Source organism: Pseudorasbora parva, chromosome 17 (assembly GCF_024679245.1).
Source record: "Pseudorasbora parva isolate DD20220531a chromosome 17, ASM2467924v1, whole genome shotgun sequence".
Classification (NCBI taxonomy): Eukaryota; Metazoa; Chordata; class Actinopteri; order Cypriniformes; family Gobionidae; genus Pseudorasbora; species Pseudorasbora parva.
Genome location: NC_090188.1, coordinates 39672370 through 39688628, shown reverse-complemented (window position 1 = coordinate 39688628; position 16259 = coordinate 39672370). Strand labels below are relative to the sequence as shown.

At 39.4% G+C, this 16259-nt stretch overlaps 1 protein-coding gene across 9 annotated transcripts in view; it reads left to right on the top strand.

Annotated features, from left to right (window-relative positions):
- Positions 1-16259, top strand: part of dst (dystonin) — a 251988-nt gene that overhangs the window by 74125 nt on the left and 161604 nt on the right. For 8 of the 9 annotated variants that reach the window (XM_067422412.1, XM_067422411.1, XM_067422415.1 and 5 more), the window contains 2 exons: positions 2676-2711; positions 7009-7086. In XM_067422412.1, coding sequence (XP_067278513.1) covers positions 2676-2711; positions 7009-7086 — 114 coding nt within the window. The remainder of the gene's footprint in view (positions 1-2675; positions 2712-7008; positions 7087-16259) is intronic. The other variant, XM_067422413.1, reaches the window with a different exon arrangement.

Here is a 16259-nt window from a genome sequence, read left to right as displayed (position 1 = left end):
AATATGCATTTAGGGAAGCCACTGAGATTGTGGTGTCAGTATTTAACTGGTCTGGGATTGTGTGTAATATATTTTCAAGACCTCATGAAATCATTGTTTTGTGGATTTTAGTCAATGCCCTTTAGCTTTAAAGCTAACATCTATGTGTTAGTGTGTCCTTAAAAGTTGACACAATAAACCTGGAGATACACATTTAAAAAGTAAATCAAAATCTATGTATGTATGATTATATCCACCCGCTTAAAAAAAACATGACACCTGTGCAAAACGTCATCCACTTCTTTAACATCTGGAGGAATACCATAAGCATGTCTCATTCCCTTTTCTCATGAAACCATGGTCACATGCACAACCTGAGATGTTCCCTTTCAAAAGGTCCCCCCGGGGGTCGCTATGCAATACCCAAGCTGCCATGCTGAAGCCCTATTAGCTGAGCTAAGTCCAAGGACTCAAAGAAATCCTTATTACCAGCAATGATCATTGGCTGGAGCTTCTCAAGAATGTAGGTCTCTAACAGGATGAATCTAAAAAGAGAGGCCTAACTATGCTCATATTCGGTTCAGCATCCAAGGAGGCTCACAGAGAGCCTAATACAAAGAACTTCTGTTCAGGCAGCCATGAAGAGTGAAGGCCTCAAACAAGAGGCCTAGGCAACACTCTAATCCAAAGGCAGGACAGAGGAAGCTCAAAAAAGCAAACTCGCACTGAGGTCATTAGCCAAGGAGGCTCACAGAGAGCCTGAAAACTTAGCAGACCTTAGCCGAGCTTTGGGAGTGGAGGCCTCAGAATGATGACTCTATAAATGGAGAGGAGACCTAACAACGCCCCATGCTCAGGATCTCACAAGGAGGCTGACAAGAAGCCTACTACCTGCAATCGCTATCCTAGGAGTGGGGAGTGGAAGCTTCCATAAATATGGTCTCGCAAAGCGAGACCTTCAAACTGACGGCAGAAGGTTTGGACCCAATTGCAGCTTTCAATGTGTCAAGAACTGCCCAAGAGGACATTTGGCTGACATGTAATGGCACCAATCACAGTTAGTTTTGTTCCATGTCATGTTTAGAGGTGTACAAATGTAAAGTCAAAGTCCCTGCAATAACAGACTGACGTGCATCTACAAATGATTAATTCATGAATGTTTTTCAAGTTTACTGCAATAATGGATCCGCAAACTTTACATACTTGGAAATCCAGCATTTAGTTGATCCTGGTAAGCGCTCATTGCCATGGTTGAAAACACAACAGCGTTCTTCTTCCACAAGAGAGTTTGGAGTCACAGCATTTGTTTTCAGACGTACCGCTAAAGAGCGCAATACACACGTATCAGGGACATCCTGTAGAATTCCACCAATCAGATGAGTAAGTTAACGATAAGCGCAGATGTTCAGCCTGCGTTCTGTGTGCGTGCCATGCCGTCTGAGGCTGAGACTAAAATTAATATGACTCTCTAACGAGAGGAGTCCTGACAATGCTCACAGTAACCAAGGAGGCTCACAAAGACTAAAAACTTAGCAGACATTATCCTAGCCCAAGGAGCAGAGGCCTCAACATGACGATGCTCTAATTGAGAGGAGACCTAACAACGCCCCTCTCTCAGGACATCTTCCCTATGACTCGCCACTGCTGTCCCAGTGGAGCTTTGGGGAGCAGAGGCCTCAAGAAGGAGGTATAGTAGCCCTCGCAGTGGCCAACGAGGCTCACTTCTGCGTGATAAGCTGGGCGGTTATGTCCCGACAGAAAGAGTTCACAGAGGCGGCTGCATGGGAGCTTGTGCTTCTTGTGCTTCCACAGCAGATATATTCTAACCATGATGGGAAACATAACATCCAGCATTTCATCATATAGCGGGCAGGCAAGCTGTGAGTAGTCTGGATCAAATGACTGACGTTACACCTACATTCATGGACGTCGGAAGCAAATAAAATGTGGGTGGTCCTCTCTCTTAAGTTTTTTTTTACTGGAGTAACGTTAGATGTCATTTACATTAAATACAAGTATACTGCTGTTTACTAAACAATTGATTGGACCAGACAAAATTACGGAAATCACTGAGTTATTTACCGTGGCTATAGTGTAGGGGTAAGACGCATGGCATCAAGTTTTGACGCGAATCGATCAGAGGTTGGAATCCGGCTTTTGTTGAACTCTCTCTACTCCCTTTTCCCATCAGATATCAAATTGGAAAGGCATTTATTTTCAATAAACATGCGTTTAATAATAAGTGTTTATCGGTTAGGGGTAGGTAAACAGACATGTGCTGAATTAGAGACGATAAAAGTGAGTGGGTCCAAAAAAGTTCTTAAAAAGTGGGTTGGTCTTGTTCCACACACACACAATGGTTCCGATGCCCATGCCTACATCTTTTCATTTAGCAGATTTTATTTAGAAACCAGGAACTCTTTTAAACCTGATGGATTTAGTTTATTTGACTGAGAATTCCTCCAAAAGCTTTTACTGTTACACCCAATCATTTTGTGATGTGAGTCTCTAGTTTGGCTGCTGACAGACCTTCTCATCACTGTAGAGAAGTGCCCCCTTTCTTTTGTTGACACCTGTTTCTTTTCCTCCGTGTCTTCTGTCCTTCTCATTTTCTTCTTCTGTCCATCTCTTATGTGTCCACCTGTTTCTGTGTCTGTATGTGTGTCTCTCTCTCGTGCTCACGTTCCCGCTGTAAGCCAAGGGAGCGTGATTTTCTGAAGACGTTACGGTTGGTGAGTGCGGCTGACGCATGCACGGTTGAGCGGCATGGACGTGACCACGATGATGATGATGATGATGATGATGATGATGATGAGGATAAGGGGGTAGGTGTGGACATGTGTCCTCCTGCCCCCTCAGTAACAGGACTAATGTAGCGTGTGCTGTGATATTAACTGGAGTGCTAAACCCAGAGAAGCTTGGCTTCTCATCAGTGGACTGTAGGCACCTAGAACTTTCCCGATATTCACTAGTTCACCCGATAGTTAGGTTGAAGCAACAGGGATTGGTAAATATCATGTTCATAATCGCATAATAGCCTTCTTGGTTTGCTGCGGCGAGCTCTACAATGCCAGCTTGGTCATTTCTCAAGACACAGAAGCTTGAGCTATGAACTAAAGGCCTGATTCAAGTTCCTTTCGCTTCAAGAGTGTTAAAAAGTTTAATTTTAGTTCATGTCTATTGAGGTTTACGGCGCTGATTTACTTTGGCCTGGTTTCACAGACAGGGTTTAGATTAAGCCAGGATTAGTCCTTAGTTCAATTAGGACATTTAAGTGCTGTTTATAAATGTGCCTTAAAACATTACTGTTGTGCATCTTTAGACAAAACAATGGCACTGACGTATTAGGATATGTCAGTGAAAGTTGCTCTCAGTTAAGACAGCTCAAACATGCATTTAATCTGGGACTAGATTTAAGCCTTGTCTATGAAACCAGGCACATAGGACATTTAGTCATTTACGACTATTCTGTCAAAATAACACGTGGAACTCATGTCAGTCCTTTACTTTTAGACTCACTGTGCTGTTACACTAAAGGGCAAAATATGACAATTCTTTGAAAGCCATCCATCAGCTCAGTTGTGATCATTTCTCATTAAAGGGTTAGTTCACTCAAAAATTAAAATTCTGTCATTAATTCCTCACCCTCATACTGTTCCAAACCTGTAAGACTTTTGCTCATCTTCAGAACACAAATTAAGATCATTTTGATGAAATCTAAGAGATTTCTGTCTCCACTACCACATTGAGGCTTCAAAAAGTTTGTAGAGAGATTATAAAACGAATACATATGAATTGAGCGGTTTATTCAAAATTTTCTGAAGAGACTCAAAAGCCCCGTTTCCACCACAGGAACTTTACCCAGGAACCAGGAACTTTGGGTGGTACTCGGTGTGTTTAGACCGCAGGAACCAGGGTCTAAATGAAGTTCCGGGTAAATATTTCCCCCTCCAAACGGCCCTGCTCGCGAGGTAGTACTTTTTCAAAGTTCAGGAACTTTCGAGGGCGGGGCTTGGGCGCTGAACATGCTGATTGGTTTAGCTCACGCAGCCTTTTATTTCAACCGGCATTTTTAAAAGTCTTTTGCGAGGTTCGGTCTACGTTCAATATCAGTCTTGCTCTCTGTCTGATGGCGCGCGTTCATCTCAGCCATCTCACGTGCAATGTCCGTAACAGCTGATAATAATATACATTAACATTTTAAATCTAGCTTTACAAGCTTTCTGAATATGCTGCTCTTTTCTGGCGTTGTTAATTACCTCTTTAGTAAACCTATACATAACCAGCAAAAGCAGCACAGCTTGAATCTCTTCCATACTCGTTTATTTACAGTCTATATTTTTCACCATGTAAACGACCTGACCGATTACTTTTAAGTGTCCGTCCTTACATGACGTGACGGCGCGCGCCGCGCTCATGTTGACAAGACAGGAAAGTTAATTTTTCTGAGGGGTAAACTTTTCTTTCCTGAGATGATTATTACACTTTACAACAGATAAATAGCGTATATAATACTGTATTAGTCCTGGTGGCCGTTAAGAGTTGCTATGGCTACAGTTAACATGTTCCAGCTGCTGGAGAAAACAGCGTTGACATTTTTGATGCGGCAGACAAACTGTGTGTGACAAAATGATTGCGATTGAAAGTCATCACATGTAAACACCAGATCGGTTTAGATGACGTCTCATGTAAACAGTCCACTAAATCTTTCAATCGGTACACACAAAAATTACTGTCCGTCACTGACTTGGAGGAGCAGTCGCGCGCAGTCCTACATCACCGGACTAATCTGCCTAATCTTCACGGAACTTTATCGCGGTGGAAATGCAGACAGCTGCAGGTCTGGGGGGGAGAAAAGTTCCTGTAAAAAAGTTCCTGGTACAAAATGTTCCGGGTAATTTTGCTGGAAACGGGGCTAAACATGCTGCGTAACATGAGAATGAACCTCATTGGTTCTTGAGGAAGTTAAATGTGCTGCGTAACACGAGAATGAACCTCATTGGTTCTTGAGGAAGTTTAAATGTGCTGCGTAACACTAGAATGAACCTCATTGGTTCTTGAGGAAGTTAAATGTGCTGCGTAACACTAGAATGAACCTCATTGGTTCTTGAGGAAGTTAAATGTGCTGCGTAACACTAGAATGAACCTCATTGGTTCTTGAGGAAGTTAAATGTGCTGCGTAACACTAGAATGAACCTCATTGGTTCTTGAGGAAGTTAAATGTGCTGCGTAACACGAGAATGAACCTCATTGGTTCTTGAGGAAGTTAAATGTGCTGCGTAACACTAGAATGAACCTCATTGGTTCTTGAGGAAGTTAAATGTGCTGCGTAACACGAGAATGAACCTCATTGGTTCTTGAGGAAGTTAAATGTGCTGCGTAACACTAGAATGAACCTCATTGGTTCTTGAGGAAGTTAAATGTGCTGCGTAACACGAGAATGAACCTCATTGTTCTCGTACGTCAAACAGACTTGAGCTTCCGTTTACCAACTGATGTGTGAGTTGGGAAAAGTTTATATGTGAATAAAAGCCTCAGTTTAATCTGTTTATCATATAAAGTGATTGAGTCTCTTCAGAAAATCTGGACTAAACTGCTCAATTCATATGGATTAGTTTTACGATCTCTTTATAAACTTTTTGAGGCGTCACATTGGTAGTTGCATAGACAGAAATCTTGGTTTGTGTTTGGAAGATGAACAAAAGTCTTTTAGGCTTGGAACGACATGAAGAAGAGTAATATTAACTTTACATTTTTCAGTGAACTATCTCTTTAAAGGGATAGTTCACCCAAAAATTAAAATGTGATGTTTATCTGCTGACCCCCAGTGCATCCAACATGTAGGTGTGTTTGTTTCTTCAGTAGAACACAAATGAAGATTGTTAACTTCAACCGTTGCAGTCTGCCAGTCATAATGCATGTGAATGGGTAGCAATTCTATGAGAGTAAAAAAAAAAAGATGCTTAGACAACGTGCACAAAAACCCTGCTGCTCGTGACGACACATTGATGTCTTGAGACACGAACCGATCGGTTTCTGTGAGAAACCCAACAGTATTTATGTTAGTTTTTTTACCTTATATCAGACGAATCTCATCTGGTGTTCCCATTGGCTATTACTTCCGTCTGGTAAGGTCTAACTGGTGTGATCATAGTATATATTATGTAGATGCCTCATTCGACGGATCCCTGCAGGCACTAATGAGGAATCTATATATATTTATTTCTATGATCATGCTGGTTTGACCTTACCAGACGGAAGTAATGACAGATGGGAACACTAGATGAGAATTGTCAGGATGTGAGGTAAAAAAAACCCCTACTTAAATACTGTTCGATTTCTCACAGAAAATGTGAGATGTGTTGTCACGACCAGCCGGGTTTTTGTGTGTGTTGTCTAAGTTTTGTTTTTTTACTCTCATAGAGTTGGTACCCATTCACATGCATTATGACGGGAAGATGTTTGAAGTTAAAAATCTTCATTTGTGTTCTGCTGAAGAAACAAAGACACCTACATGTTGGATGCCCAGGGGGTCAGCAGATAAACATTACATTTTCATTTCTAGGTGAACTATCCCTTTAAGTCTACCCACACTGTACTGTGCATTAAGTTCCATGAGAAACATCTGAGCTTCATCTGAGCTGAATTGAGGCCTTTTTTATGTTTCAGCTGGACAGTGGAGATCTTCTCTTTCTTTCCATCTGCTGTATTCCCATTTCATTGCTTCCCGCATCAGTATCAGGCCCACTCTGCGACTTTGACCTTGCGTTTGGCTTTGTGGTTTTTTAAGGCTTCATATAACTTAGTACAAAAAAGTTAGCAAGAAGCATCAGCTACTTTTGTCAGACGAGCTTCCCCATTGAGAGAGGGCATTGACGTGCTGTAGTCCATCATAGGGCTCACTGTGAGTTTCTCTCCCCGCAGGCAGAGCTTCTGTGTGACGGTACGGTGAGTGTCTGGTGCCGAGAGCTCGGCTGTGTCTGATTATACATGTACTGACGGCTTCTCCTCTCTCTCTTCCTCTCATAGCCGCGGGAGAAGGGCCGCATGCGCTTCCACAGACTCCAGAATGTACAGATTGCACTGGACTATTTAAAAAGACGACAGGTAAGACCAGTGAGGAAAATAATCCCCCTGTTTGATATTCTCGATGCACTTCTCTGTCTGTTGTTATAATGACAAAAAGGATAACATTTTTAGGCTGGTCTGTCTGGACACTATGACAATGGACATAGTGTCCGTGGCATCACCCGTAGGTTTTTGAAGCCATTTTTGAAAGTGGGCGGAGTGAGTCTCTGTGCATCACTCCCGGATAACCGGAAATGGGCAAAGAGGTGGGACGTGGGTGGAGCTGAGTTGCTTGGTTAACAGCAGACAAATAGCTAGTAGGGACAGCAGTGGGAATCCACCTGTCACTCAAGTGGCCACGCCCATAATTATGCAGAACTTTGTTAATAATATTTTAAATGGGCGAGTTATAAAAACATTCACCCCCCTCACAGTTATCATGGAGGGCAAAATTAGCTGTATAGACCAAATCCACTTTTTTTCTGCTGAAAAAATTTGGCATCCATGGGTTTGACTCTCTTTTGGCGCTGTCTCTAGTGGCCAGTCGATGAATTGTAGTTTAAGTCACTTCCGTGTTGGATTCAAGAGAGACAACAGAAGGTTGCAGCTGAATCTCAGTTGCTTGGTCTCAGCACTCTGAATGTCAAAATATTAGTCAAATCAAAGAAGGCGGGGCTTACTTGCTTACAGAAGACGCGTGTCAATTCCAAAGCAACACTTTAACTTTAACAGCGAAAGAGTGCGAGTGAGATGTGGTGAGTGCTGAGATGCAAGTTGCATACTGTATATGATATCAAATGTTTGATGATCAACAGAAATATCTAGTAATACAAACAACTCTTCAAATATGAATTCATAACTAAAATAACTGAAATGTGATAACAATAAAGATTTGCGTTTTGGACATCGTTTTGGACATCATAGTGTGTGTGTGTGTGTGTGTGTGTGTGTGTGTGTGTGTGTGTGTGTGTGTGTGTGTGTGTGTGTGTGTGCGTATTTTAAAATAAAATATTATTTGCACATTCTTTAAATGTATTATTTTACAACTTTGACAACTTTTATGTGCTATTCTTATTTTTTTATTCCCTTAAATCCCTTTTAATCCACCAATTATTATCTTCCTTACTTAAAAAAGACCAATGCAAAAAATACTCTGGTCCCCCACTGTTCAAAACATGGTTATGGCCTTGTCAGGCAGTTTTAAAATTTTGTGATCAAATAAGTTAATATTTTTGTGTATACTTTTCTGCAGCACTTATATGAAATATAAAAAAGTTGAGTCATTTGCAGTCTTTGTAATGTAAATTTAATTGTCATTGAAGCTCAACAAGTATGAAATATAATTTACAAGCAAAACTCACTGCAGTTGTTGGATATATGCAGAATTGCATTTTGATTTTGTTTCTCTTCCAGATAAAATCTGCAATGCATAATGTGCTGAGGGCCAACAAATCCTTTAATTTCTATATAGAAAATTAGACTTTTTTTTTTTTTTTTTTTTTTAGCTAATTTTGCTATTTCTGAAAATAAAAACCCAAGCAGTTCAGCTCAAGATGACGAGTCAAAGATGAGGAAGCAGACTTTGTTATGAGAAATCATAAATATTTGATATAGTCTTGCCTTATAGTGCCCTTTAGCTGCGACTGTATATCAAATATTGCCTGGCCTCTCATTTGTAATGGATTGAATTGGCCATAAATATATTTCAGTGAAATGTGCACTTAAAGGGGTACTTCAGCGCTGGGAAGATAAATCTGTATTTAAACTGGGTCATCAATGTAGTAGAAATGTGAAATTATTTTTGAATTTGGTGTCTTCTAGACTGAGAAAAGACAGAAAATGTATTTTAGTCTCATGGGGATGAAAGACTACAATTCCCAGAATGCTTCGCTGCCCTGTGAGGCCACTCCCAAAGCAACCAACTTGATTACTGTGACTGAGCTAGAGAAGAAACTACAATTAAAAACTGAACGTGTCTGTTCAATATAATGAGTGAGTCACCGCGCGAGTGTCACAGCACTGAGCACTAACTGCAGGAGTGATGAGAGCTGAGGTAATCGCGACTACACTCGCGGCATACATTCACAACGAGAGTTCAGTCTGGCGCATTTCAGTTCATGCCTTTGCAAGCTTAACTTTCATAGAAATGAATTTGAGAAGTTAAAAGACTTACATTGCTCACCATCGCTCCGTTTAAATGAGTGCCTGTAGCTGCCAGCTGAGCTCTCCCTGCGAGCTGAGTGTGATCTCCATCCCTCATGCGTGAGTTCAGAACATGCGGAAATGGCTCCTGCTGGCTGTAGTCTTTAGCCTTTGGGCAAACATTCCTCCTATGATGCAAAAATCGTCAATTTGCATCATAGGAGGAATTTTTCCAGAAATAAAATGCATAAATCTCTTGTCTCAGGGGGATATGACGGGGGAAAGCACAATCATTTGAATATACTCCAGGGTTTCTACTGATACAAAGCCATATGCTAATCGCTGAAGTAACCCTTTAAGAAATCATTGCTTTATTTAAGAACAAGCCCAGTAACAATCGTGTAAAAGCCGTGAAATAGTTATCACTGAAGGCTATGTTAATGATACACTGCACATAATCCACATTCTTCGTTTTGATTTCATTATCAGCATTAAAATCAATGGATATTAATGATGTAATAAGTGACAAGTCATACTCTGTGCATCCGGAAAGTATTCACAGCGCTTCACTTTTTCTATATTTTGTTATGTTACAGCCTCATTTCAAAATGGATTAAATGTATTATTTTTGTTCCTAAATTCTACAAACAATACCCCATAATGACAATGTGAAAGATGTTTGTTTGTAATCTTTGCAAATGTATATACTGTATATCAAAACATTACAAAACTGGAGTTCACTTGTGGTGAATTCAGGTGATTGGACATGATTTGGAAAGGCAAACACCTGTCTATATAAGGTCCCACAGTTAACAGTGCATGTCAGAGCACAAACCAAGCCATGAAGTTCAAGGAATAATCTGTAGGCCTCCAAGACAGGATTGTATCGAGCCACAGATCTGGGGAAGGGTACAGAACAATTTCTGCAGCATTTAAGGTCCCACTGAGCACAGTGGCCTCCATCAGCCGTAAATGGAAGTTTGAAATCACCAGGACTCTCCCTGAGCGATCGGGAGAGAAGGGCCTTTATACAGCGAGGTGAACAAGAACCTGATGGCAACTCTGACAGAGCTCCAGCGTTTCTTTGAGGAGAAAGGAGAACCATCCAGAAGAACAACCGCTTATCAGTCAAAGGTAATTGGCAGCCCGTCTGGAGTTTGAAAAAAGGCACCTGAAGTACTCTCAGACCATGAGAAACAAAATTCTCTGACCTGATGAAACAAAAATTTAGCTCTTTGGCCTGAATGGCAAGTATCATGTCTGGATGGGAATGTTTTTCAGCGGCAGAACTGGAAGACTTGTCAGGATCGAGGGAAAAGATGAATGCAGCAATGTACAAAGACATCCTTGATGAAAACTTGCTCCAGAGCGCTCTGAACCTCAGACTGGGATGAAGTTTTATCTTCCAACAGGACAATGACCCTAAGCACACAGCCAAGGTAAGGAGTGACTACAGGACAACTGTGAATGTCCTTGAGTGTCCCGACCAGAGACCAGACTTGAACATGATTGAACATCTCTGGAGAGATCTGAAAATAGCTGTGCACTGACGCTCCCCATCCAACCTGATGGTGTTTTAGAGGTCCTGCAAAGAAGAACGGGAGAAACTGGCCAAAAATAGGAGTGCCAAGCCTGTGGCTGCATCATGCTCAAAAAGACTTGAGGCCGTAATTGGCGCCAAAGGTGCTTCAAAAAGTATTGAGCAAAGGATGTAAATACTTATGTGCATGTGATTTAAAAAAATAAATTGTTTTAATATTTTGCAATGATTTTAAACAAACATATTTCATGTTGTCATTATGGAATATTGTTTGTAGAATTGAGGAAAAAAATATGAATTTAATCTATTTTGGAATAAGGCTGTTACATAACAAAATGTGGAAAAAGTGAAGCGCTGTGAAGACTTTCTGGATGCACTGTAAGTGTGTAACAGTGAATAAATCATGGTAAGGAGTTGTTCTTTTGCATTACACAAAACAGGGACTAACTCTATATTTAAAAAGTTTAAAGACAACAGTTTTCAAAAAATAGTTGGAAATGCAATTCATAATTATAAAAAACTGAAATACCAGTGTACCAACTCGGCACATTATTAAAGTAAGTTTCACTCAGAATATCTAAACTATACCAGCAATTTAATATTAAAGCAACTACTCCCCTTCCCTGTTAACTGTCACTGTCAGAGTCACCGCTGGGCCCATTTGCCACTGCATGTTAAAAACAATTATATCCTATATTTATCCTGATCTAATGTCTGTTGTGTAGTGAACGTGAATGAAGCGAATGGACTCAAAATGTTCACGCGTCCAGCTTCGTGCGAATAGCGCGATTAATTCGTGTCACTCGCGTCTGGTGTGAACGCAGCATAACTGTTATGTGTACTAAACCGGAACTGAGATACCGTCAACCGGAAGTATCGAGTGTCATGGCGACGCCCAATAAGACTTGCAGGAAAGTTGTGGATAAAAGCTATTTATTTATTGTAAAGTGTAATAATCATCTCAGAAAAAATAAATTATTCTGTCAGGCGCAGTTGAAGTAAAAAGTGCCTTGGACAAACGCTGTCAAGATGAGAGTGTAGCCAGGCTGTGTCTGTGTCATTATGCTAACATTATCTTCATAACGTATTTATAACTTAATAAAAAGTTTAATACACAAAAAAAAGATAACAATTCCATTCGGTTTGGGCAGTTTTATTTTTATTGAGGTGTTTATATGGAGCATTTTAATTTGGATTTGACTTTTGAACCGATTGCAGTGCTCCATTTAAACGCACCTAATGGTGAGTTTCCAGACCAAACATCTTGATGTGGGTCTGACTTGTCAGGCTAAGAGATTGCAAAAAACAAACAAAAAAAAGGAATTACAATGACACCCGGTGGCTATTTGTGGTACAACGCTTAAACAAAATCTCATGGCAACTTCAATTTTTGTGATATCATCTTCAAACTATATTGAAGCGAACTAGTTAGACATATGACTTTTATTTTATAGTAATTTTAGAGTACAAATAATTTTGTAACATGTATTTTTATATAAAATATTAAATATTTAGTACAACACATTTGATTTACAGTAAATATAGACTTTCATAACTTTTTCATACTTGCATTACAATTTGAAGTGATTTCACTTGAGCAATAATCTGCTGCCTGTCCTCTTTAAATTGAGACCAAACTTATGTCTATATTCCAAAGCATTCCTCATTTGCAACCATTTAAGTTTGGATAGAGCGTTTTCAAAAAGGGTGGCGACAGGTAACATTCTGTACTGTAGTGTCCTCTTGTGGTGAGCCGCGGACAATGTTAAATCACTGCCATAAGCAGCATGACGTTTGTTATTGATTTATTGCTCTTTTTACTATGTTTGCTCTTACTGATATTTTTATAATCTAGAAGTAGATTGCACCATGAATTAGTTCATAAAACTAATTAGGTAAAAAACATTTTTAATTACAGTATTATAAAAAAGACTTGTTGCCATCAACATGTATTTTCAATGTTTAGGGGATATATTTATCTGCGTATGTGTTTGTAAACCATATGAAAACATTCTATATTAAGAGTAAAGTTTAAAAACACTCATGCATGTGCTTTAGTGGATATTACAAATAATATGACATGTTTTTCATCTAGCGTTGTCATATTGATTAATTGTGATGAATCGCATTTAACACAAACATTTGCATATTGTTTGTGTGTGTGTGTATATACAGTCTTGTTCAAAATAATAGCAGTACAATGTGACTAACCAGAATAATCAAGGTTTTTAGTATATTTTTTATTGCTACGTGGCAAACAAGTTACCAGTAGGTTCAGTAGATTGTCAGAAAACAAACAAGACCCAGCATTCATGATATGCACGCTCTTAAGGCTGTGCAATTGGGCAATTAGTTGAAAGGGGTGTGTTCAAAAAAATAGCAGTGTCTACCTTTGACTGTACAAACTCAAAACTATTTTGTACAAACATTTTTTTTTTTCTGGGATTTAGCAATCCTGTGAATCACTAAACTAATATTTAGTTGTATGACCAGTTTTTTTAAACTGCTTGATATCTGTGTGGCATGGAGTCAACCAACTTGTGGCACCTCTCAGCTGTTATTCCACTCCATGATTCTTTAACAACATTCCACAATTCATTCACATTTCTTGGTTTTGCTTCAGAAACAGCATTTTTGATATCACCCCACAAGTTCTCAATTGGATTAAGGTCTGGAGATTGGGCTGGCCACTCCATAACATTAATTTTGTTGGTTTGGAACCAAGACTTTGCCCGTTTACTAGTGTGTTTTGGGTCATTGTCTTGTTGAAACAACCGTTTCAAGGGCATGTCCTCTTCAGCATAGGGCAACATGACCTCTTCAAGTATTTTAACATATGCAAACTGATCCATGATCCCTGGTATGCGATAAATAGGCCCAACACCATAGTAGGAGAAACATGCCCATATCATGATGCTTGCACCTCCATGCTTCACTGTCTTCACTGTGTACTGTGGCTTGAATTCAGAGTTTGGGGGTCGTCTCACAAACTGCCTGTGGCCCTTGGACCCAAAAAGAACAATTTTACTCTCATCAGTCCACAAAATGTTCCTCCATTTCTCTTTAGGCCAGTTGATGTGTTCTTTGGCAAATTGTAACCTCTTCTGCACATGCCTTTTTTTTAACAGAGGGACTTTGCGGGGGATTCTTGAAAATAGATTAGCTTCACACAGACGTCTTCTAACTGTCACAGTACAGGTAACTCCAGACTGTCTTTGATCATCCTGGAGGTGATCATTGGCTGAGCCTTTGCCATTCTGGTTATTCTTCTATCCATTTTGATGGTTGTCTTCCGTTTTCTTCCACGTCTCTCTGGTTTTGCTCTCCATTTTAAGGCATTGGAGATCATTTTAGCTGAACAGCCTATCATTTTTTGCACCTCTTTATAGGTTTTCCCCTCTCTAATCAACTTTTTAATCAAAGTACGCTGTTCTTCTGAACAATGTCTTGAACGACCCATTTTCCTCAGCTTTCAAATGCATGTTCAACAAGTGTTGGCTTCATCCTTAAATAGGGGCCACCTGATTCACACCTGTTTCTTCACAAAATTGATGACCTCAGTGATTGAATGCCACACTGCTATTTTTTTGAATACACCCCTTTCAACTAATTCAACTAATTGCCCAATTGCACAGCCTTAAGAGCGTGCATATCATGAATGCTGGGTCTTGTTTGTTTTCTGAGAATCTACTGAACCTACTGGTAACTTGTTTGCCACGTAGCAATAAAAAATATACGAAAAACCTTGATTATTCTGGTTAGTCACATTGTACTGCTATTATTTTGAACAAGACTGTATATATATACCCCTGAAGGTGTGCTGTGGTATCCGGCACCAAGATGTTAGCAGCAGATCCTTTAAGTCCTGTAAGTTGTGAGGTGGGGCCTCCATGGATCGGACTTGTTTGTTCAGCACATCCCACAGATACTCGATTAGATTGAGATCTGGGGAATTGAGGCCAAGTCAACACCTCAAACTCGTTGTTTTCCTCCTCAGACCATTCCTGAACCATTTTTGCTTTGCAGCAGTGTGTTGTCTTGCTGAAGGAGCCACAGCCACCAGGGAATACCGTTTCCATGAAAGAGTGTACATGGTCTGCACTATATGGTGCCCACTGTTGGTGCTTTCGGCGGGGTCAGGGGTCAGCATAGGCAGCCTGACTGGTCTGTGGCCATGCCGCTCCATACGTAACAAACTGCGATGCTCTGTGTATTCTGACACCTTTCTATCAGAACCAGCATTAACTTCTGGAGCAGCTTGAGCTCCAGTAGCTCGTCTGTTTGATCGGACCACACGGGCCAGCCTTCGCTCCCCACGTGCATCAATGAGCCTTGGCCGCCCATGACCCTGTGGCCGGTTCTCCACTGTTCCTCTTGGAGCACTTTTGATAGATACTGACCACTGCAGACCGGGAACAGCCCACAAGAGCTGCAGTTTTGGAGATGATCTGACCCAGTCGTCTAGCCATCACAATTTGGCTCTTGTCAAACTCGCTCAAATCCTTACACTTGTCCATTTTTCCTGCTTCTAACACATCAACTTTGAGGACAAAATGTTCACTTGCTGCCTAATATATCCCACCCACTGACAGGTTCCGTGATGAAGAGATCATCAGTGTTCTTCGCCTAACCTGTCAGTGATCATAATGTTATGCCTGGTTGGTATATATATATATATATATATATATATATATATATATATATATATATATATATATATATATATATATATATATATATATATATATACACACACACACACACAATGTGTATGTGTCTTTTAAAAGGCAATTAAAGGTCAATTAAATCTTACTGAATCCTAAATATGACCTTGCACATTGTTATATTGATGTGTTTTGGTGAATATTTAAATTTCATTTCATTTATTTTGCACATGGTTTTGTATGTGTCTTTGTGTATGAACATGCATTGATTTAGAACAAACAAATAATTAGAAATGTCATTATGTAGTCATGCGTTGCATGTCTTCTGCTATGGAGGACCAACCCTGCACAAATTAAAAATAAATAAATTAATGAATAAGTAAATAAATGAATGAATAAATAAATATACACATATGTAAATTAATAAAAACATAAATAGATAAATAAATGTGATAATAGGAAAATAAATAACAGAATAAACGACTTGATAAAATAAATGATTCATTTTTAATCAAATACAATTTTGTATTATCTTTCCGTTAATTTATCATTTTCTGCTTTTATAAAAAATATATCTTTTTAACTTTTATTTATTTGTTAATTAAATTTAATATTTATTTTTACATTTATGCGTTTATTTATTTTTTACATTTATTTTCCCTTCATGTATTTTTTACATTTATTTTTATATTTATGCTTTTATTTATTTTTTACATTTATTTTTCCCCCATGTATTTATTTTTACATTTATTGATCGATTGATTCATTTCTTTTTCTTTTTCCGTTTGTAACATGTAAATGAGGAGGGCGGTCCTTGTGTAGCTTCAGCACATCATTGGTTGAGAGCTCAACACAGTCTGTGAAGC